The sequence below is a fragment of the Protopterus annectens genome, chromosome 10.part0 (assembly GCF_019279795.1).
Source record: "Protopterus annectens isolate FY-2018-M chromosome 10.part0, PAN1.0, whole genome shotgun sequence".
In the NCBI taxonomy this organism is placed as follows: domain Eukaryota; kingdom Metazoa; phylum Chordata; order Ceratodontiformes; family Protopteridae; genus Protopterus; species Protopterus annectens.
The window spans coordinates 1789290473-1789313621 of NC_056744.1; the positions used below are offsets into that span (position 1 = coordinate 1789290473).

General features: G+C 46.9%; 1 protein-coding gene across 1 annotated transcript in view; it reads right to left on the reverse strand.

The window, feature by feature from the left end:
- Positions 1–23149, reverse strand: part of RNF25 (ring finger protein 25) — a 370335-nt gene that overhangs the window by 50059 nt on the left and 297127 nt on the right. Inside the window, exon 9 of the mRNA XM_044086615.1 lies at positions 6287–6421. Coding sequence (XP_043942550.1) covers positions 6287–6421 — 135 coding nt within the window. The remainder of the gene's footprint in view (positions 1–6286; positions 6422–23149) is intronic.

The window sequence follows — 23149 nt, forward strand, 5'->3', positions numbered from 1 at the left end:
AGCCGCTAAAAAAAAACAAGATTTTTTTGTTTCTAACGAGACAGCCAGCCAGCCATCCATTCATTCAGCCATCCATTCATTCAGCCAGCCAGCCAGCCATCCATTCATTCAGCCATCCAGCCAGCCATCCATTCATTCAGCCAGCCAGCCAGCCAGCCAGCCATCCATTCAGCCAGCCAGCCATTCCAGCAGGCAGCCAGCCATCCATCCATTCATTCAGCCGACCAGCCATCCATTCATTCAGCCGACCAGCCATCCATTCATTCAGCCGACCAGCCATCCATTCATTCAGCCGACCAGCCATCCATTCAATTCAGCCATCCATTCATTCATTCAGCCATCCAGCCATCCATCCATTCAGCCATCCAGCCATCCAGCCATCCAGCCATTCAGCCATCCAGCCAGCCATCCATTCATTCAGCCATCCAGCCAGCCATCCATCCATTCATCCAGCCAGCCATCCATCCAGCCAGCCAGCCATCCATTCATCCATTCAGCCATCCAGCCAGCCATCCATCCATTCATTCAGCCATCCAGCCAGCCATCCATCCATTCATCCATCCATTCAGCCAACCAGCCAGCCATGCATCCATCCATTCATTCAGCCAACCAGCCAGCCATGCATCCATCAATTCATGCAGCCAACCAGCCAGCCACTCCAGCAGGCAGGCAGGCAGCCAGCCAGCCAGCCACTCCAGCAGGCAGGCAGTCAGCCAGCCAGCCAGCCAGCCAGCCACTCCAGCAGGCAGGCAGGCAGCCAGCCAGCCAGCCAGCCACTCCAGCAGGCAGGCAGCCAGCCAGCCAGCCAGCCACTCCAGCAGGCAGGCAGCCAGCCAGCCACTCCAGCAGGCAGGCAGCCAGCCAGCCAGCCACTCCAGCAGGCAGGCAGCCAGCCAGCCAGCCACTCCAGCAGGCAGGCAGCCAGCCAGCCAGCCACTCCAGCAGGCAGGCAGCCAGCCAGCCAGCCACTCCAGCAGGCAGGCAGCCAGCCAGCCAGCCACTCCAGCAGGCAGGCAGCCAGCCAGCCAGCCACTCCAGCAGGCAGGCAGCCAGCCAGCCAGCCACTCCAGCAGGCAGGCAGCCAGCCAGCCAGCCACTCCAGCAGGCAGGCAGGCAGCCAGCCAGCCAGCCACTCCAGCAGGCAGGCAGGCAGCCAGCCAGCCAGCCACTCCAGCAGGCAGGCAGGCAGCCAGCCAGCCAGCCACTCCAGCAGGCAGGCAGGCAGCCAGCCAGCCACTCCAGCAGGCAGGCAGGCAGGCAGCCAGCCAGCCACTCCAGCAGGCAGGCAGGCAGGCAGCCAGCCAGCCACTCCAGCAGGCAGGCAGGCAGGCAGCCAGCCAGCCACTCCAGCAGGCAGGCAGGCAGGCAGCCAGCCAGCCACTCCAGCAGGCAGGCAGGCAGGCAGCCAGCCAGCCACTCCAGCAGGCAGGCAGGCAGGCAGCCAGCCACTCCAGCAGGCAGGCAGGCAGCCAGCCAGCCAGCCACTCCAGCAGGCAGCCAGCCAGCCAGCCAGCCACTCCAGCAGGCAGCCAGCCAGCCAGCCAGCCACTCCAGCAGGCAGCCAGCCAGCCAGCCACTCCAGCAGGCAGCCAGCCACTCCAGCAGGCAGCCAGCCACTCCAGCAGGCAGCCAGCCACTCCAGCAGGCAGCCAGCCACTCCAGCAGGCAGCCAGCCACTCCAGCAGGCAGCCAGCCACTCCAGCAGGCAGGCAGGCAGCCAGCCACTCCAGCAGCCAGCCGGCCAGCCACTCCAGCAGGCAGCCAGCCAGCCAGCCACTCCAGCAGGCAGCCAGCCAGCCAGCCACTCCAGCAGGCAGCCAGCCAACCAGCCACTCCAGCAGGCAGCCAGCCAACCAGCCACTCCAGCAGGCAGCCAGCCAACCAGCCACTCCAGCAGGCAGCCAGCCAACCAGCCACTCCAGCAGGCAGCCAGCCACTCCAGCAGGCAGCCAGCCACTCCAGCAGGCAGCCAGCCACTCCAGCAGGCAGCCAGCCAACCAGCCACTCCAGCAGGCAGCCAGCCAACCAGCCACTCCAGCAGGCAGCCAGCCACTCCAGCAGGCAGCCAGCCACTCCAGCAGGCAGCCAGACACTCCAGCAGGCAGCCAGACACTCCAGCAGGCAGCCAGACACTCCAGCAGGCAGCCAGACACTCCAGCAGGCAGCCAGCCACTCCAGCAGGCAGCCAGCCACTCCAGCAGGCAGCCAGCCACTCCAGCAGGCAGCCAGCCAACCAGCCACTCCAGCAGGCAGCCAGCCAACCAGCCACTCCAGCAGGCAGCCAGCCACTCCAGCAGGCAGCCAGCCACTCCAGCAGGCAGCCAGCCACTCCAGCAGGCAGCCAGCCAACCAGCCACTCCAGCAGCCAGCCAACCAGCCACTCCAGCAGCCAGCCAACCAGCCACTCCAGCAGCCAGCCAACCAGCCACTCCAGCAGCCAGCCAACCAGCCACTCCAGCAGCCAGCCAACCAGCCACTCCAGCAGCCATCCGTTGTACCCATAACAGCATCTCCTTCACTGCTCCTGTGGTGACATCATGGTAGAGTGTTGTGGCCAGTGTCATATTGGCAACACCCCCATGTCCCACTTTGGCCTGCTTAAAAGGTGGCAATCCTAGTAGTACATACTGCAGGTATTTGGTAGTATATGGTTAAGGCAGGAGTACAGGGGAGGAGAGCTTGAGAGCTAGGGGCTGAAGAGTACAGCTGCATTTCCTGCTTCAATAGAGGTAGGAATGAAGTTGAGTTTTAAAGTTAAGGTTGTCACAGGTCTTCAGTGTGGAGGGCAAAGCATTCCATTTTTTAGCTAGGGAAAAGGATAACAGAAGCTGACCAGCTGGGCGCTTGGGTTTTTTTGAAGTGATCACTTGTAGACTGATTTTACTGTCATTTTGTTCACGTCTGACTAGCTAACAGAACTGTTAAGTTAGAGAAGATCCATGAAGCACAGAAGAGACCTGAGAGCACCTGGTATGTCACAAAAGGATTGACTTTATAATGAAGTTCAATTTACATTTTTTTTTTATTATTAGTTGGATATGTATTTAATTGCGGTTACTTTCAGAAATGTAGTTTGTGCCAACTTAACAGTACTGTCAGCCATTGGTAAGAGTAAAAAGTCAAGTCACTATTAGTTTGGTTGTTGGGACTGCAGGTGTAAAGTAAATGAATACTGTAGGGGCAGCTTATGGTTGTGCACATTAAGGGTGAGTTACCTGCATACAGGATGAATAGTGACAGGAAGATGAGCAGACATAACATACCAAAGGCTCAGACGGGGAAGTAGCAACAGGAAGATGAGCAGACATAACATACCAAAGGCTCAGACGGGGAAGTAGCAACAGGAAGATGAGCAGACATAACATACCAAAGGCTCAGATGGGGGAGTAGCAACAGGAAGATGAGCAGACATAACATACCAAAGGCTCAGACGGGGGAGTAGCAGTAGTAAAATGAATGTAAGGAGACCGCTAGAGGACATGCACGCAATGCAAGTATGGTGAATCAACACCCAAGGAAACAGCTAACAAATCAGGTAAAACCACCAACACTGCTCCACTTAGTTCAAATAATCTTTTTACTGTAGTCGTGAAAAAAGTGCTTCTTACAAATGAGTCATAAGTTGTGGGGAAGCTTAATTCAAATTCCACCTATAAGAAGATAAAACTGAGCATTACCATGGTTATTTTTGGTTTTCGACTGTGGACTTGTTAAACTGTTTATAAACTTGCTTTGTGTTCCACACCACATGATTAACACTATTTAGACATATGTTCAGGAACCCATTAGCAAACCTGAGCTGAAGACAGAATGTGGCTACATCCCAAACAATGCAGACTGCAAACAGAAGAGTGGTGAGCCCTGTATGATCAGCTACAAACAAAGCAACTTGTACTTGACAATTCTAACTTAAGCATAAAATGGAGGTTAAAAAATTACAAGTACATGTGCGGAGTACAGTGAAGTATGAAACAAGCAAGCATTTGAAGTAGCTTAAATGCAAAACCAAAAAGAATGGATTGCAGAACATTCTGCTACTCAGAGGTGCAGGGAGGGACAAGAATGGTCAGGAGGATCACATTTCAAACCCATGGTGACAGTCTTCACATGACTGAATCATAACAAGAGTACCTGGGGAAAGTATGACGTCATTTCCTTGGCATAAAGCACAGCTTGCAGACTGCTCACCAAACAGGTCTTCCTCCCAATGTGTGAAGAAATTGCTGTCTAACAGTAAGAAGGAGCGAGCCCTAAACTGGTTGCAGCTTAAATAAGCAAATAAGACTTCTGGTGAAATCCTCCAAAGCAAACTATGAATCCAAATTAGCTTCCTCAACCAAGGACAAACCATAAGGCGTTCTTTAGTTACATCTGTAATCTAAAAGGAAAGGTCCAGATTTGTGCCAAACTGGTAATTAATGATATCACATACACTGAGCCTGCGGATATAGCCAACCTGTTGGTTGATAGGTTCTGTGAAAACACTCACCTGTTCCAGCCACACACAACCCCCAGAACATCCCTACCACCTGTCCCCTACCTTGTACCCCCTAATGAGCAGGTTGTAAACACCCTCTCTAAGGGCAAAAAACACAGCATCTATGGGACCCGATAACATCCAAGACTGCTACTACATGGGCTCCAGCAAGGGACACCATTGAGTACTCTTTTCAAAGTCTATGCACCGGCTTCATCCCAGCTAAATGGAAAACAGCCACCATTATTCCCTTGCACAAAGGTGGTGCTTCCACTGACCCCAGGAGCTATACACCTATTAGACTGACTAGCCTCATCTGCAAAGCCATGGAGTGAATCATCATGGACCCTATCAATGAAGACATAGGTAATCTCCAGACACTTGACCCTACTCAGTCTGGATTTGTCAGAGAGATCACGCCTGCTAAACCTGGTGGACTTCACCAAGGCCCTGGATGAGGGTCTGTGCATACAACCTACCTAGACTTAGCCAAGGTTTTTCACACTATCCACCACTCAGGCATCACTGACAAACTCACTCAGCTAGGTATCAACCCTTGTATCGTTAGATGGGCCACTAACTGGCTCACTGACAGAACACACAGTCAAAATAGGGGAATGCACATCAAACAGCAGACCTGTAACCAGTGGTGCTCCACAGGGATCGGTCCTGGGACCTCTACTGCTTGGAATCTATTTCTCTGAAGTACAAACAAAAAATAAAGGTTTGTGGCAAGTTTGCTGATGACTGCAAAGTGGGAGTGGTCACAATCTCCAAATGTCAACATCCTACAACAAGGTCTTAAACAAATGACTGGTGCCAAAGTCATGTCCTTAAACTCAATGTAAAAAATGTATTAGCCCTTTCAGTAAGAGCAGTGTTCCTGCTAACCACCAGACCAACAGCAACTCCCCAAGTACACACTCAGTGGTGAGAGACCTGAGCACACAAGTTGACAGCAACCTTACGTTTGATCACCATGTCTCCACAGTGGTAAGAAGGGCATTCTATATTGCTCATCTCATAAGTGAGGGCATTGCCTCAAAAAAAAAAAAAAAAAAAAAATTATAACCTCCCTGTACTTTTTCCTCATCAGGCCAATAATAGAGTACAACGTCCCTTTTGGTATGTACCTTTCCAAGCACCTGCAGCAATTGGAGAGACCACAAAGGTCCCTCAAGGAAAATTCAAGGTCTTCAGCATTTGTTCCTACATGGATAATCTGAAATCACTGCCACTTTACTCTGTTTTATACAGACTACTCTGAGGCGATCTCTACCTTGGATATATGGCAATCTGTCACCCTACTTTATTGGAAGTGCTGCATATCCGTAAGTCAAATGGTACACAGGTTACACGTGCTAAACAGCTTAACCTGGTATGCAACATAAACAGAACCTGCTGGAGGGACAGATTTGTCTCCCAAAGGTTACCACATCTTTGGAACAGCCTCCCACTTCATGTCAAAAAGAGCACCTCACTTTCCCTCTTCAAACACAATCTGGACAATTGGATGGGTAACTGTAAATTCACCTGGGGACTCCACCTGTGCCCCTCTTGGACAGGGGCAATAGGTACTCATCATGGAAGTAAGGGTAGAACTTGGCTGGGCTTGTAAGGGCCCTAGGACCATTAGCCTAATAACTTCCTATGATCTTTTATTGGGAGATCAAAGCAGAATTTGGTGCAGATCATTTTCTCCACATACCACTGACATCAGGAAAAGGGATGCCTAATGCAGAGCTTACTGCATATTCATTAAATACAGACTTAACAATCGTTAAGTTGCAAGACACTTGGTTAACCTACCTCCTGAAGACGGATTAAGTAACGATTTTTCTCAGCTTCAGGGTCAATGATACCACCTTTTGCTTGTTGCCTCTTGAAAATGAGCTGCAGCTCCTCCATTCGCTTTAAGGTAGCGCCGTCAGGTATGTAACTCTCCTATGTAGCAGAAAAACAAAGTTTAACACTGTACAGCACTGGTTCAAGAATGTACGAACAATACTTGGCATTCCTGATACCTCAAGTGAAACAAGTCCCGCTTATGTAAACACCATCTATGTACCATAACGTTCACTTACCACTGCATGCTAAAAAGCAAAGGACACCAGTATTAACCATATAAAATGATGAACTATTTTTGTAAGCAATTCAGATGCTAGATGAGAAAAATCTCACAACCTTAAAAGATGGCCAGCAGACTGAAACAGATCAGATGCCTCCCCCATAAAGGAGGCCATGAAAAAACAGATTCACAGGGAGGAGAGAACAGCTCTTAAAAACTTGTGCAATCCCATACAATATAAAAACAGATGCATTTTCTACATAACACCTTACTTATTAACAAGATAAGAAAAGCCTGCTTGATTAACATACTATATACGGAATACCATGGTCATTTTGGAAGACAATCACCTACTGACTATAAAGCCAAGTGTTGCCAGGTTTAGAATATACTACATGTATAGATCGGCTTACGTTTATTCAATACCACTGTAAGCAAGACAGTATTTACACAAGAGAAAGTACAGTTTTATACCTACCATAAATGTAGATGTTTGAGTGTATACACTGCTGCAGTCATCACACTTGAGTTATCTGCCGTCAGGCGGTCCCGCAGTCGGCCCGAGTTCCAAAGTCTTGGTCCGGCGTCGGTTGCGGTTGCTTCTTCCCTGACATCAGTGTGACAGGGGTATAAAAGAGGCAGCCAACGCCATTTTCCTCATTTTTTCTTGCCCCAGATGTCAGGTGCCCCCAAATAGGAAGGCAATACATAATCCTAAATAAACATACATAAGTAGAAAACAATAGCTACAGCTATAAGCAAATACACCATATAGAAATACATCACATAGATTGTATAGAAAGGGAGGTGTAGATAATACCCAGCAAAGAAGAGGGGATGGTGGGAGGGTAACCTGGACTGCAGCAGTGTATACACTCTAACATCTACATTTATGGTAAGTACAAAACTGTACTATGTTCATCGTGTTACACTGCTGCAGTCATCACACTTGGGTTGAATCCCAAAGCTAAGGCTGGGCAGCTGGCACTAAACAGGGTTTGGAGTAGCTAAGAGGTCCTGCAGAACTGCAGTGGCAAAGCCAGCTCTGGTTTTTGAGTATAGAGGTAAGTGGTAGTGCTTGGTGAAGGTGTGCACTGAACTCCAAGTTGCAGCCTCCAGAATATCCTTGGTTGGTACCCCTCTGAGGAAGGCTGCTGATGTGGCTGTAGCCCTGGTGGAAAGGGATCTAATGTTACCAGGTACAGGTTTCCCATGGTGTGTGTAGCAGAAGCGGACACAATGTCCTATCCATTTTGAAATGGTCTGTTTTGAAATAGCCTTTCCCTGTGACCCTGCAGCATAGGATACAAACAGTTGGTCAGATTTTCTGAAAGCCTTTGCTTTATCCAAGTAGAAACGTAATTGCCTGTGAATGAGTGTAGGAGTCTTTCCCCTTTATTCTGGGGGTTTGGATACAAGGTGGGTAAATGAATGGTTTGGGTTTAGAGCCACACTGGATACCACCTTTGGCAAAGGTAGGGTTAGTTTGGAAAATATTGAAAGGTTCCACTGCCATTAGGGCCTGTAGCTCCGAGACTCTCCGTGCTGAAGTTATTGCTAACAGCAGGGCAGTTTTCCATGATAAAAATTGTAATTCGGCTGAAAAAGCTGGTTCAAAGGGTGGTAGTGTAAGTTTTTCCAAAACAAAATTGAGGTCCGAAGTTGGTGTTGGTGCTCTCCAGGGCAGTCATGTTCTTAGCCTCTCTGAGGTTTTGTCTTAGTAATGGATGTGAAAAAAATAGGAGGATCTGTGTTGCAATGAGCTGAAATAGCTGAAGCGTGGATCTTAATAGATGAAAAGGAAAGGCCTTTGTCCAGTATCTCAGTTAAATATTGTAATATCTGAGGAATATTTGGGACAAGAGGATTGAGGCCTTTAGCCTGGTTCCCGGCGCAGAATCTTTTCCATTTGTCTGAGTATGTTTTCCTGGTGCTGGGTCTCTTGGCCTCCAAAATGACATCCATAACAGCTTCAGAAAGGAGTGTTGACTGGTTTAAGTAATCCGCCATGCAGCCAGAGGTCTTGAGCTGGCTGTGCAGAATCTGATTGTTTTGCCGAGTCAGCAGGTGAGGAATTTGAGGTAAAATCCATGGTGGGCCTTGAGCTATGTTCCTTAATACTGGATACCAGTGTTGGCGTGGCCAGTCTGGAGCAATGAGCATCATTTGTGGCCTCTCTAGTCTGGCTTTCAGGAGCACCTTTGCCAGAAGAGGCAGTGGAGGGAAGGCATACACTTTCAATGTTTTCCAACTGAATGATAGGGCGTCCACTTTCCAAGCTAGTGTGTGGTTATGTCCTTGTGCAAAATTTACGTAGTTGGTAGTTTTGGGGGGAGGCAAATAGATCTATGTCTGGGGTCCCCCATTTGAGTTATCATTGTGAATACTTGTGGATTTTGTTTCCACTCGTGAGGGTCCATGATATTTCTGCTTTGGTTGTCTGCCGATGTATTTTTCTTTCCTGGCAGGAATTGTGCTTGTAGTTGAACTTGGTAGGGCAGTGCTGTATGCCACAAAGTCATTGCTTGCCTGCATAGGAGGTAGGAATGTGTGCCCCCCTTGTTTGTTTATGTACCACATCACTGTGGTATTGTCAATCTTTAGTATAAGTTGTCCTGGTTGTAGGAGGTCCTTGAAAGCTGTTAGGGCATTTTGTACAGCTTGCATCTCTTTTTGATTGATGTGGAGATGCATTTGGTCTGCAGTCCATTCGCCCTGGATACACTGCCCTGCCTAGTGTGCTCCCCAGGCGTAATCCGATGCATCTGTTACTGTCTGCCTGGCTGTGGGTAAGGTGAAAGGCTGACCCTTGTTGAGGTGACATGCCTGAGCCCACCATAGAAACTCCTGTTGAAGGCAGGGAATGAGTGGTGGTATTGCTTCCAAGCTGTGGCTGTGCTGAGTCCATACGCATTTCAGGTACCACTGTAATTTCCTCATATGCAGTCTGGCATATGGAATTAGTAGTATGCAAGATGCCATGAACCCCAAGGCCTGCAGAATTTTTCTTGCAGGGAGTTGGGTTTTTGTTGCCATCATTTTGAAATATTGAGTCAGTTGTCCTTGCTTGTCTGGCGTGAGATAAGCCATCTGGGCCGTTGTATTTAAGCTGGCACCCAGGAATATTATGAGGGCACTAGTTTTGACTTCTTTTCATTTACTGTGTACCCTAGGCAGTTGAGTAGGTTTTTTTTTTTGCAAACGCCAGATGCTTTAAAAGAATGTCCTTGCTTTCTGCTTGAATGAGGCAGTCGTCCAGGTATGGATATATTTGAATTCCTCTGTCTGCAGTACACGATTACTGGTGCCGGGCATTTTGTGAAGACCCTGGGCGCAGTAGATAAGACAAAGGGCAGTGCAGAGAATTAGTAATGAGTTGAAACTGCTATAAATCTGAGGTATCTTCTGCAATTTTGTCTTATAGGGACATGCAGGTATGCCTCCTTGAGGTCCAACGTTACTAGCCAAGCCTTCTTGCCCAGCATGGGAAGAAGTTGCTGTAGTGTCAACATTTTGAATTTGGGAACTTCCAGGTAAGTGTTTAGAATTGAAAGGTCCAGAATGGGTCTCAAGGCTTTGTCCTTTCAGGGGACCAGAAAGAGTCGAGTAAAATCCTTGTCCTTGCTCCTGAATAGGAACCTCCTGAATGACTTATGTCCACGAGTGCTGTAATTTGTCTTTGAGCCTCTGCCCATTGATTTGGTGGCAGATTTGGCATTCTTTTTATCCTTGGTAAAGTGTGAAACCTGTATCCTTGAGATACAATATTTAGAACCCATTTGTCTTTTGTGATGATGTTGGTTGGCCAATTTCTGCTAAAATGAGGGGGCTGTACCTGTAAAAAAAATCCTTTACCGTCTGCATAGATTTTGCCTTATCCTCCATTTTCTTTAAAACCTCTTCTGTTTTCACACCAAATAAAACATCCTGCTGTAAAGGTGCATCCAATAACTTTGCTTTAACATGATCAGGTAAACTTTGTTCTTTTAAAGAAGCATGCCTACGAATGACGGACCCTGTTACTGCTGCTCTGCAAGAAGCTTCTAATGAATCAAATCCACATTGCAAAGTATGTTTTCCCACTTGTTCTGCTGCATGCAATAAATCGTGCATTTCCTTATAGTCAGGCTGCTCTAAATGTGTTAGCATTTTTTGTTTTAATTGAGACATCAAATATTGCTGATATTTCAGCATGTGAAATTGGCAATTTAAGGCCCTCATCGCTAGAGTAGCTGAGGTGTATACTTTCTTTCCCCATCTGTCTAGTGCTCTAGAATCCCTTTCAGATGGTACAGGATTTTTAGCAATAGAGGCCTTAACTCCTTTGAGACCCTGGGAAATGGTTTCTGGGTCAGCAACAGGGCTTTTGTATAGGAATTTGTGAGTGTCAGGGACTTTATAGTATCTGTCTGGTTTGGCTGGGGCTGGAGGTAATGAATCTGGATTAAGGCTAGATTCTGAATAAACATCATCCACAATGTCTAGCACTGGTGGAATAGCAAGGGGTCTGTGCTGAGGCAGTAAAAGAAACTCCGAGCCTTTTCTTAGATTCAGAGTAATCCTGGCCTTCCCAGTGGAAATGTTCCCTCATAGTATGCAAGGTTTCCCCAAATGAATAGTCCTCTGGGGGAAATGCTGAAGGGATTGATTCTTCAGCGGAGTCTTCATATGGGGGAAAGGAGTATTCCTGTTCCTCAGAAGAATCTGAGGAAATGGAAACCTGGTCAGATGAAGTGTATTCTTCCTCCTGTCTAGGCCTTTTATCAGGAGGGGGATGGGAACCCCTGATCAGATTAAATTAAATCTTCGGCCATTTTAAGCATGTGTTTCTTAGGCATGGCGCCCTGTACTGGAGAATGCTGTACTGGCTTCCTTACTTTTAAAGGAGTTTTCAACTTTGCATAGGATTCAATAGCAAGTGTAGTCGGTCTGAAGACACCTTCAGCAACTGAAGGCCTTTCAACTACACCGGGTTCCCCTTCAGCAATGGGAGATGGTAGGGCCTAAAGGTAAAGGCTCCAGAGGCCCAGCAATCTCCGCTTGGGAGTCGGAGGCAGCCTGTGGCTCTAAATCAGTGGTAGTCAGGGGTTGCGTATGCGCCTCACTGAAAACCGGAGAACCTGTGACTGGTCTATCAGAGGTCTCAGTGTCTGGTTTGGTTCGGCTGCCTGTCCTTATCTTTGCACTTTTTATGCATCCCAGTCATCGGTTGCTCCAACGGCATGGTATAATAAAATTTTCTACCAAAATAATGTCAGGCGAAATCAAACCGACGTTTAATAGTACGTTTGTTAAACCTAACACAAAACAGACAACCTGTGACGTCGTGGTCTGGACCTAGGCATGGAATACAGTAAGAATGAAAATCCTTATGAGGTATTTGCTTCCCACAAGAAATGCAATTAACTTTTTCTGACATCAGTCTGAGGCAAGAAAAGTTTCCCCAACAGGGTACTTAGCTTTATTGAAGACTTCGGTCTGAAATTCGAATTGAAAATCTCAAGAGTAGGCTGACCGGCACTTGCGAACTGCTCCTGCTTCGGGCACCGCGTGGCAAGAAAGACTGAAGAAAATGGCGTCAGCTGCCTCTTTTATACCCCTGTCGCACTGACGTCAGGGAAGAAGCAACCGCAACCAACGCCGGACCAAGACTTTGGAACTCGGGCCGACTGCGGGACCGCTGACGGCAGATAACCCAAGTGTGATGACTGCAGCAGTGTAGCATGATGAACATCCCTCATGTTCATCATCTCATTATGTATGAGGTCCTACCAGGGCACAAATGCAACATGAGCCACAGCAAACAAGTCCAAGGACAGCTGTGCACGACTCTATGCAAATACAGCAAAATATTTTGTATAAGCTCTCTGGGGGTGCACTACTACACTGAGGATGGTAAACAGTCTGTTACGGACACTGGAGTAACAAAACTGCTTTATGCAGAGCATTTTAAAGCCCTTCCCTCTACTCACGCTCCAACACAGTACTGAAGAGTGATATATGCCTGGCTTACAATGCATCCACAAACCCCACCATTTCTGATTTCCTGCATATTCCAAGTTACAGTACCGGAAATACAAAGTCTAAGGACCTGAATTTTGTCTGCGACAAAGAGAACATGCTGACTAGACAGATGTGTTCCAGAAACTGCCCCTCCTATGGAAAAGGCTTCCCATCCACATGAAACGGAATTAGTCTGTTACCCAGTTTAAGTGCAACCTAGACCAGTGGACCGGGAATAGGAAATTTACACTGGGCCTGGTACCCATGTCACTTATGGACACAGATACCTTAGAAAGTACAGTTGTGTACACTTACCAGAAATGTACATGTTCGAGTGTATTCACTGTTGCAGTCCTAACCAATGGGTTATCCGGCTCCCAGTAGCCCTCGATCGGCCAGAATACCAAAGGTAAGTAAATATGACATTGGCTGCCGTCGGTTGTAAAGGACGTCAGAAGGTCCCATACAAAAGGAGGCAGCCGACATCACTTCCTCAGTCTTTCTTGCCATAACAGTCAGGAGCCCCAAGAAAACAAGGCTTAAACCAAAAATAAAGTAACTTTGGTAAAGTAAACCAGATTCAGCCTGCACCTTAGGAAAGGAGAGCAGGAGAAGACCACAAAAGGGGGAAGGAGGGCGGGAAAAGTATTGTTGTGTACACTTACCATAAATGTAGAGTCTATTCACTGTTGCAGTCATCACATTTGGGTTATCTGCCTGCAAGTAGCCCTCAGTCAGCCTGAATACCAGAGTCTTCGGATTTCTGCTTCAGATGCTGTCGCTTCTTCCATGATGTCAAGTCGTCAGGGGTATAAAACATGCAGCAGACACCATTACATCAGTTTCTCTTGCCCCAGATGTCAGGTACCCCCACAATAGGAAGCTATTATATGGTATGGTAAACCCCCATCAAAAAGCAAATAAAACATGAAAAAATATATACCAAACAAGAAGGAAAGGTACAGCCAAGAGAAGTCAGGGGGCTGGAGGGAGGGTAAAGTACAGTTTTGTACCTACCATAAATGTAGATGTTCGAGTGTTCACAATGCTGCAGTCATCACACTTGGGTTATCTACCGTCAGGCGGTCCAGCAGTCGGCCTGAGTTCCAAAGTCTTGGTCCAGCATCGGTTGCGGTCGCTTCTTCCCTGACGTCAGTCTGACAGGGGTATAGAGGCAGCCAACGCCATTTTCTTCCGTTTTTCTTGCCCCAGATTTCAGGTGCCCCCAAATAGGAAGGCAATACATAATCCTATGTAAACATACATAAGGAGGAAATAGCTTCAGCTGTAAGAAAATACACCATATAGAAATACATCATATAGATTGTATAAAAATAGAGGTATAGATAAAACCCAGGTACGAAGAGGGGATGGTAACCTGGACTGCAGAAGTGTGAACACTCAAACATCTACATTTATGGTAGGTACAAAACTGTACTATGTTCATTGTGTTACACTGCTGCAGTCATCACACTTGAGTTGAATCCCAAAGCTAAGGCTGGGCGGTTGGTACTAAACAGGGTTAGGAGAGGCTAGTATGCCCTGCAGAACTGCAGTGTCAAAGCCAGCACTGGTTTTTGAGTATAAAGTTAAGTGGTAGTGCTTGGTAAAGGTGTGCACTGAACTCCAAGTTGCAGCCTCCAAAATATCCCTGGTTGGTACCCCCTCTGAGGAAGGCTGCTGAGGTTGCTGTAGCCCTGGTGGAATGGGGCCTAATGTTACCAGGTACAGGTTTCCCATGGTGTGTGCAGCAGAAGCGGATACAATGTCCTATCCATTTTGAAATGGTCTGTTTTGAGATGCCCTTTCCTTGTGAACCTGCAGCATAGGATACAAAGAGTTGGTCAGATTTTCTGAAAGCCTTTGTTTTATCCAAGTAGAAACGTAATTGTCTGTGAATGTCCAAAGAGTGAAGGAGCCTTTCCCCTTTATTCTGGGGTTTTGGATAAAAGGTGGGTAAATGAATGGTTTGGTTTAGAGCCACACTGGATATTACCCTTTGGCATAAAGGAAGGGTTAAGTTTGTAAAGAAACTCTGTCTTGATGAAAAATTATGAAAGGCTCCACTGCCATTAGGGCCTGTAGCTCTCAGACCCTTCGTGTTGAAGTTATTGCCAGCAGCAGGGCAGTTTTCCAGGATAAAAATTGTAAATCGGCTGTAAAAGCTGGTTCGAAAGATGGTAGTGTAAGTTTTTCCAAAACAAAATTGAGGTCCCAAGTTGGAGTTGGTGCTCTCCGGGGCAGTCTTATATTCTTAGCCCCTCTGAGGTACTGTCTTAGTAATGATGTGAGAATATAGGGAGGATCAGTGTTGTAATGAGCTGAAACAGCTGAAGCGTGGATCTTAATAGATGGAAAGGAAAGGCCTTTGTGCAGCATCTCAGTTAAATATTGCAGTATCTGAGGAATATTTGGGATAAGAGGATTTTGGCCTTTAGCCTGGTTCCAGGCGCAGAATCTTTTCCAATTGTTTGAGTAGGTTTTCCTGGTGCTGGGCCTCCTGGCCTCCAAAATGACATCCATAACAGCTTTAGAGAGGAGTGTTGACTGACTGTTTAGGTAATCTGCCATGCAGCCAGATTTAAAGTCTTGAGCTGACTGTGTAGAATCTGATTGTTTTGCTGAGTCAGCAGGTGAGGGATTAGAGGTAAAAATCCATGGTGGGCCTTGAGCCATGTTCCTTAATATTGGATACCAGTGATGGCGTGGCCAGTCTGGAGCAATGAGAATCATTTGTGGCCTCTCTAATCCGGCTTTCAGGAGCACCTTTGCCAGAAGAGGCAGTGGAGGGAAGGCATGTACTGTTAATGTTTTCCAACTGAATGAGAGGGCGTCCACTTTCCAAGCTAGTGTGTGGTATGTCCTTGTGCAAAATTTCCGTAGTTGGTAGTTTTGGGGGGAGGCAAACAGATCTATGTCTGGGCTCCCCCATTTTTGAGTTATCATTGTGAATACTTGTGGATCTAGTTTCCACTCGTGAGGATCCATGATATTTCTGCTTAGCTTGTCTGCCAATGTATTCTTCTTTCCTGGCAGGAATTGTGCTTGTAGTTGAACTTGGTAGGTCAGTGCTGTGTTCCACAAGGTCGCTGTTTGCCTGCATAGGGAGTAGGAATGTGTGCCCCCTTGTTTATGTACCACATCACTGTGGTGGTGTCCGTCTTTATTAGAAGTTGCCCTGGATGTAGGAGGTCCTTGAAAGCTGTTAGGGCATTTTGCACAGCTAGCATCTTTTTGATTAATGTGAATATGCATTTGATCTGCAGACCATTTGCCCTGAATACACTGTCCTGCCATGTGTGCTCCCCAGGTGTAATCCAATGCATCTGTTGTTATTGTTCGCCTGGCTGGGGGTAAGGTGAAAGGCTGACCCTTGTTGAGGTGACATGCCTGAGCCCACCATAGAAATTCCTGTTGAAGGCAGGGAATGAGTGGTATTATTGTTTTCAAGCTGTGGCTGTGTTGAGTCCATACGCTTTTCAGGTACCACTGTAATTTCCTCATATGCAGTTTGGCATATGGAATTAGTAGTATGCAAGATGCCATGAACCCAAAGGCCTGCAGAATTTTTCTTGCAGGGAGTTGGGTTCTTGTTGCCATCATTTTGAAATATTGAGTCAGTTGTCTTTGCTTGTCTGGCGTGAGATAAGCCATCTGGGCCGTTGTATTTAAGCTGGCACAGAGGAATATTATCTCGTGAGGGCACTAGTTCTGACTTCTTTTCGTTTACTGTGTACCCTAAGCAACTTAGTAGGTTTTTTACAAACGCCAGATGCTTTAAAATAATGTCCTTGCTATTTGCTTGAATAAGGCAGTCGTCCAGGTATGGATATATTTGAATTCATCTTTGTCTGCAGTATGCAATTACTGGTGCCAGGCATTTTGTGAAGACCCTGGGTGCAATAGATAAGCCAAAGGGCAGTGCAGAGAATTGGTAATGAGTTGAACCTGCTATAAATCGGAGGTATCTTCTGCAATTTTGTCTGATAGGGACATGCAGGTATGCCTCCTTGAGGTCCAACGTTACTAGCCAAGCCTTCTTTCCCAGCATGGGAAGAAGCTGCTGTAGTGTGAGCATCTTGAATTTGGAAGCTGCTGTAGTGTGAGCATCTTGAATTTGGGAATTTCCAGGTATGTGTTCAGAATCGAAAGGTCCAGAATGGGTCTCCAGGATCTGTCCTTTCGTGGAACCAGAAAGAGTCTTGAGTAAAAACCTTGTCCTTGCTCCTGTGTAGGTACCTCTTGAATGGCTCTCATGTCCATCAGAGCTGCAATTTGTCTTTCAGCCTCTGCCCATTGATTTGGTGGCAAGTTTGGCATTCCTCTTATCCTTGGTAAAGTGTGAAAGTGGAATCTGTAACCTTGAGATACAATATTTAGAACCCATTTGTCTTTTGTGATGATGTGCCAATTGCCTGCAAAAAGTGCAAGTTTTCCTCCCAAGGGAGCTGCCAGATGGGATTTGCTTGGCAGTCTGAGGGGTAAGTCATTGTGATTGTCTTCTGAAAGTTTGAGATCTGTCTTCTTTCTGGGTTGCGGCACCACATTGTCGAGGCTTGTAAGAGTCTTGTGGCTGACCTCTGCCCCTTGGGCATCTGTATTTGCCAATCTGTGGTCTGTCAGAAGTTGGAAAGGACCAATTTTTGGTTGGCCAATTTCTGCTGAAACGAGGGGGTTGAACCTGCAAAAAATCTTTGACCATCTGCATAGATTTTGCCTTATCCTCCATTTTCTTTACAACCTCTTCTGCTTTCACACCAAATAAAACATCCTGCTGTAAAGGTGCATCCAATAACTTTGCTTTAACATGATCAGGTAAAGTTTGTTCTTTTAACCAAGCATGTCTACGAATGACAGACCCTGTGACTGCTGTTCTACAAGAAGCTTCCAATGAATCAAATCCACATTGCAAAGTGTACTTTCCCACTTGTTCTGCTGCATGCAACAAATCTTGCATTTCCTTGAAATCAGGGTGCTCTGAATGTGTGACCATTTTCTGTTTTAATTGAGACATCAAATATTGCTGATATTTCAGCATGTGAAACTGGCAATTTAAAGCCGTCATAGCTAAAGTAGTTGAGTTATACACCTTCTTTCCCCATCTGTCTAGTGCTCTTGAATCCCTTTTCAGAGGGTACAGGATTTTTTTAGCAATAGAGGCCTTAACCCCTTTGGGACCCTGGGAAATGGTTTCTGGGTCAGCAACAGGGCTTTTATACAAGAATTTGTGTGAGTCAGGGACTCTGTAGTATCTGTCTGGTTTGGCTGGTGCAGGAGGTAATGAATCTGGGTTAAGGCTAGATTCTGAATAAACATCATCCACAATGTCTAATACAGGAGGGATTGCAAGGGGTCTGTGCTGGGGTAGTAGAAGAAACTCTCGGAGCCTTTTCTTAGAATCAGAATAATCCTGGCCTTCCCAGTGGAAATGTTCCCTCATGGTATGCAAAGATTCCCCAAAAGAGTAGTCTTCTGGGGGAGATGCTGAAGGGATAGACTCTTCAGCATCAGAGTCTTCATAAGGGGGAAAGGAAAAATCCTGTTCCTCAGAAGAAGCTGAGGAAATGGAAACCTAGTCTGACGAAGCGTGGTCCTCCTCCTGTCTAGGCCTTTTGTCAGGAGGGGGATGGGAACCCCTGATTAGGGTAATTAAATCTTCAGCCATCTTAAGCATCTGTTTCTTAGGCATGGGGCCTTGCACTGGAGACTGCTGTGCAGGCTTCCTTACTTTTAAAGGAGTTTTCAACTTAGCATAGGATTTTATAGTAAGTGTAGTCGGCCTGAAAACACCTTCAGCAACTGAAGGCCTTTCAACTACATCGGATTCCCCTTCAGGAATGGAGTCAGTAGGGCCTAAAGGTAAAGGCTCCGGAGGCCCAGCAATCCCCATTTGGGAGGCAGCTTGTGGTTCTAAATCAGCGGTCGTCAGGGGCGTAGGCGCCTCACTGAAAACCAGAGAACCAGCGACTGGCCTGGCAGAGGCCTCGGTATCTGGTTTGGGTCTCGGCTGCCTGTCCTTATCTTTATGTTTTTTATGCATCCCGGTCGTCAGCTGCTCTGACGGCATGGTGTAATTAAATTTTCTACCAAAATAATGTCGGGCAAAATCAAATCGATGTTTAATAGTTCATTTGTTAAACCTAGCACAAAACCGTCAACCTGTGACGTCATGGTCTGGGCCTAGACAAGGGATACAATAAGAATGAAAGTCCTTATGAGGTATTTGTTTCCCCACAAGAAATGCAATTAACTTTTTCTGACATCGGTCTGAGGCAAGAAAAGTTTCTCCAATGGGGTACTTAGCTTTATTGAAGACTTTGGTCTGAAAATCGATTGGAAAATCTCAGGAGTTTGCCAACCGGCACTTGCGAACTGCTTCTGCTTTGGGCACAGTGCGGCAAGAAAGACTGAAGAAAATGGTGTCGGCTGCCTCTTTTATACCCCTGTCGCACTGACGTCAGGGAAGAAGCGACCGCAACAGACGCCGGACCAAGACTTTGGAACTCAGGTCGACTGCGGGACCTCCTGACGGCAGATAACCCAAGTGTGATGACTGCAGCAGTGTAACACGAACATCCAGGATTGCAACAGTGAATACACTCAACATCTACATTTATGAGTGTACACAACTGTACTATGTTCTTTGTGTTTCACTGTTGCAGTCATCACATTTGGGTTGATTCCCAAACCTAAGGAAGGGAGGAGGTAGTTACACAGCATTAGGGCCAGCTACTAAGCCCTGCAAGACTGCTGTGGCAAATGCAGCTCTGGATTTAAAAAATTTAGGCAGGAGGTAATGCTTGGTGAAGGTATGTACAGAGCTCCAGGTAGCAGCTTGCAGGATGTCCCTGGTAGGGACTCCTCTGAGAAATGCCATAGAGGTAGATGCATGTGAACTTATCCCCTGTGGGGTAGGTTTTCCATGGTGCTAGTAGCATAAATGAATGCAATGGGCTATCCATTTGGAAATGGTTTGCTTTGAAATGGCCTACCCCTCTGCCCCTGCAGCAAAGCCAACTAGCAGCTGCTCAGATTTTCTGAGAGGTTTAGTCCTGTCCAGAGTCTAAAGTTGTCTGTGCATGTCCAAAGAGTGCAGTATCCACTCCCCTTTGTTTTGTGGATTAGGGAAAAAAAATAGGCAAATGAATGGACTGGTTTAGGGCCAGACTAGACCCCACCTTGGGCATAAAGGAAGGATAAGTCCTGAGGGAAACCCTGTCCACATGGAAGATGATGAAGGGTTCCACTGCCATGAGGGCCTTCTTGCTGAAGTGATGGCTACAAGTAAGGCTGTTTTCCAAGAAAGGCATTTCAACAATGCTGTTGCAGCTGGCTCAAGGGGGGAGTGAGCTTTTCCAATACAAAGTTAAGGTCCCAGGCTGGAGTGGGAGCTCTCCTGAGGGGTCTTAAATTGTTGGCCCCTCTAAGGAATTGTTTTAGCAAGGGGTGAGACAAGAGGGGTGGCTCAGTATTATAATGTGCTGAAATGGCAGAGGCATGAATCTTAATTGACTAGAAGGACAGGCCCTTGTGGAGCTTTTCTGTTAAGTACTCTAGAATATGAGGTAAGCTGAGCACCGTTGTGCCCATACCCCGAGCCTGGCTCCAAGAACAGCATCTTTTCCACTCTTCAGCATAGGATTTTCTGGCACTAGGCCTCCTTGCCTCCAGAATGACATCCCGCAGCTGCTTACTGAGGGATGCTAGAGGAGAGCTCAAGGAATTAGTCAGGCTGCAAGGTTCAGGGTTTGAAGATGAGGGTGCAGAATCTGGCCTGCCTACTGGGACTGCAGGGAAGGGGTCTGAGGAAGGTGCCATGGTTGTAGCAGTGTCATACTGCGAAAGAGGGGGTACAAGTGCTGGCGTGGCCAGTCTGGTGCAATCAGTATTGTCCTTGGCTTGCCTTGTTTGATCTTTAGTAGAACCTTCGAGAGGAGAGGCAGAGGGGGAAAGGCATAAACAGAGAGGCTTTCCCAGGTAAAGGACAGGGCCATCCACTTTCCAAGCTTGACTGCGGGGAGTTCTGGTGCAGAATGTTCAATTGGTAGTTCTGAGGGGAGGCACACAGGTCCATCTCTGGAGTCCCTCATTTGTTCAAGAGGTTGAATATTTTGGGTTCTAGTTTCTATTCATGTGGGTCCATGAGATTTCTGCTTAAGTAGTCTACCAGTGAATTTAGTTTGCCTGGCAGGAATTGAGCTTGTATGTGTACTTGGTAGCTCAAGGCTGTGTTCCACAGAGCCATGGCTAGTCTGCAGAGAGGGTAGGAGTGGGTTCCTCCCTGCTTGTTTATGTACCACATAACTGTGGTGTTGTCTGTCTTTAGCAATAGTTGGCCTGGAAGAATAAGGTCTTTGAAGGCTGTCAGCACATTCTGTATGGCTAACATTTCTTTTTGATTAATATGCAGGTGCATCTGTCTCAGGTTCCATTTGCCCTGAATGCACTGCCCTGCCATATGAGCCCCCCATGCATAGTCTGATGGGTCTGTTAGGCTTTGGGCGGCAGGGGGTAGAGTGAAAGGGAGTCCTTTGTTGTGGTAGCAGGCCTCTGCCCACCAAAGGAACTCTGTCCTTAGACAAGGAATGATAGGAATCATTGTTTCCAGGTTCTGAGAATGTTGACACCATAGACTTTTTAGATACCATTAGAGTTTCCTCATATGCAGTCGTGCACATGGAATTAGCAGAATGCAAGAGGCCATGAACCCCAGAGCTTGCAGTATTTTCCTTGCAGAAAGCTGGGTTTTCTGTGGCCAATAGTTTGAAGTAGGTTGTCAAATCAACTTGTTTCTCCGGAGTGAGGAATGCCATCTGGGAAGTTGTGTTCAAGCTTGCTCCCAGGAATACAATCTGTTGGCAGGGTACTAAGGTGAGATTTCTTTTCGTTGATTGTGTACCCCAGTGAGATTAGAGGTTTCTTTACAAATGCCAGGTGTTGTAATAGCAAGTCCTGGCTTTCTGCCTGAATCAGACAATTGTTCAAGTATGGGTAAATTTGAATATTTCTCTGCCTGCAAAATGCAATGGCTGGAGCTAGACACTTTGGCTTATCTACTGCGCCCAGGGTGTTCACAAAGGGAAGTGCAGAGAACTGAAAGTGCATGGAGCCCGCCCTGAAACATAGGTACTGTCTGCAGGATTCTCTTATTGGGATATGCAGGTAAGCTTCCTTTAAGTCTAGGGTTGCCAGCCAGGCATCCTTGGCTAGCATAGGAAGAAGCTGTTGAAGAGTTAGCATTTTTAATTTTGGAACTACCAAAAAGGTGTCGAGAATAGAGAGGTCCAGGATAGGACGCCAGATTTCTTTTCTGGGTACCAGAAAAAGTCTTGAATTAAAACCTTGTCCCCTTTGTTCTGCTGGGACAGATTGAATAGCCCTGAAACTGAGAAGAGAGAACCTGCTGTTGGGCCTCCGCCCATTGATTTGGGGGAGGTCTGGCCAACCATTTGGGGTTGGTAGTGTGTGGAAGTGGAATCAGTATCCTCGGGTAATTATGCTCAAAACCCATTGTCCTGAGTAATGAGTTCCCAGTTTTTTGCATGCAGGGCGAGCTTTCCTCCCAAGGGAGCAAGTAGCTGAGCAGGGCTTGGAAGGGTTAAGGTCAAGTCATTGTGCCATTTTTCCGTCGAGGGGTGGCTTGCTACTCCCTGCTTTGGAAGTGGGAGCCCCCAACTGCTTAGATCTGTGCATAGCCTGAGACTGAAGTCTTGGTGGTCTGCTGCTCCTGGGTTTGGACTGAAGGCCTGGAAGGGACTGGAAAGGACCCTTTTGGGTTTGGACTGAAGGCCTGGAAGGGACTGGAAAGGACCCTGTTTTCTTTGAAGGCCAATGCCTACTAAATCTGGGAGGCTGTACTTGAAGATCTTTAACAATTTGCATAGATTTAACTTTTTCCTCCCATCCTTTTGAGGACTTCTGCTTTGTTGCCAAATAGGCTGTCTTGGTTTAAGGGTGCATCCAGTAATTTAGCTTTAACATGATCTGACAGGTTTTGTTCCTTAAGCCAAGCATTCCTTCTAAGTACAGACCCAGTGACAGCAGCCCTGCAAGATGCTTCTAAAGCATCAAAACCACACTGCAAAGTATGTTTACCAACTTGTTCTGCAGAATGCATTAAACCTTGGCAAGTTTGTGTTCAGCACAGTCAGGAATCAACATAATTTTTTGTTTTAGTCCCATAATATGCTGCTGATACTTTAACATATGAAACTGGCAATTTAAAGCCCTAATGGCCAAAGTAGCAGAAGTGTATACCTTCTTATTCCATCTGTCTAAGGCTCTAAAATCTCTATCAGAAGGGGTAGGATTTTTGGCAGCAGTAGCCTTTTGTTCCTTGGGAAATGGTCTCTGGATCCACAAGAGGATTCTTGAAGAGGAACTTGAGACAGAGTCAGGTACGCTGTAGTACCGGTCAGGTTTTCTGGCAGCTGGAGGTAAAGTGTATGGGGTAAGGCTAGATTCCAGAAAACATCTACAAAAGCCAGAACAGGAGGGATAGCTAGATGCCTGTGTTGAGACAGGAGTAAGAATTCCCAAAGTCTCTTTTTGAACTCAGAATAGTCCTGGCTTTCCCAGAGGAAATGCTCCCCAAGGGTATG